The 741-nt window shown below is 67.7% G+C and overlaps 1 protein-coding gene across 1 annotated transcript in view; it reads left to right on the top strand.

The window, feature by feature from the left end:
- Positions 1–6: 6 nt before the first annotated feature.
- The window catches only part of LOC118452153 (retinal homeobox protein Rx1-like), a 15,137-nt gene continuing 14,402 nt past the window's right edge, over positions 7–741 (top strand). The window contains exon 1 of the mRNA XM_035892996.1: positions 7–162. Coding sequence (XP_035748889.1) covers positions 7–162 — 156 coding nt within the window. The remainder of the gene's footprint in view (positions 163–741) is intronic.

Raw genomic sequence — 741 nt, 5'->3', positions numbered from 1 at the left:
CCCTCCATGGCTTCCTTCTTCACGGCTGCCCTGAAGGGCTTCCAGGGGGGCGAGGAGGAGCCGCCCAAGGAGCCCCCCAAGGACGGCAAGGTGGCCACGCTGCCCAACGGCATGGCCCGCGAGGAGTTTGAGGAGTACCAGCGGCAGCTGCTGGAGGAGAAGTAAGGCTTTGCTGGGGCTGGGGGTCGTGGGGTCCCCCATGCACCAGGACCAGGATCCCACCCGCCATGGGCTGTCCCCAGGGTGGGACAGGGAGGCAGCCGGGGCGAGGGACAGGGGCCAAGCAGGTCCTTTTCGGCACCTTGCAGCACGGGAGGTCCCCGTGGGTGCTGGCACGGGGCTGGGACAGCGGCTTGGTGACAAGGGGCACCCCCAGGTGTCAGTGCCACGTGCGGTGGGCATCTGGTGCCAGCCCAGCACACATGGGGCCAAGGGATGAGGGGGGACAGTGTGGGATAGCACCCAGGTCCCACTTCCCCGGGTCCAGGCGTGGTGGGGACGCAGCAGCCCAGCATTCAGGGGCTGAGAGGCCGCAGGAGCAGCAAGTCCCCCCAACAGGCACCTTTGCTGAGTGTCTCTGCGGGAGGGGCAGGATGTGGCCCCTGCCCCCAGGTCCCCATTGCGGCCCTGCTGTGGACCTTTGCGTCCCTGTCCCCTCGGACCTTTGTGTTCCCATCCCCTTGGACCTTTGCATCCCCGTCCCCTCAGACCTTTGCGTCCCCGTCCCCTCAGACCTTTGAG

This window comes from Egretta garzetta, unplaced genomic scaffold (assembly GCF_000687185.1).
Source record: "Egretta garzetta isolate BGI_Z169 unplaced genomic scaffold, ASM68718v1 scaffold564, whole genome shotgun sequence".
In the NCBI taxonomy this organism is placed as follows: domain Eukaryota; kingdom Metazoa; phylum Chordata; class Aves; order Pelecaniformes; family Ardeidae; genus Egretta; species Egretta garzetta.
The sequence above is the reverse complement of the archived record's forward strand: the minus strand, read 5'-3'. Positions and strand labels throughout refer to the sequence as shown.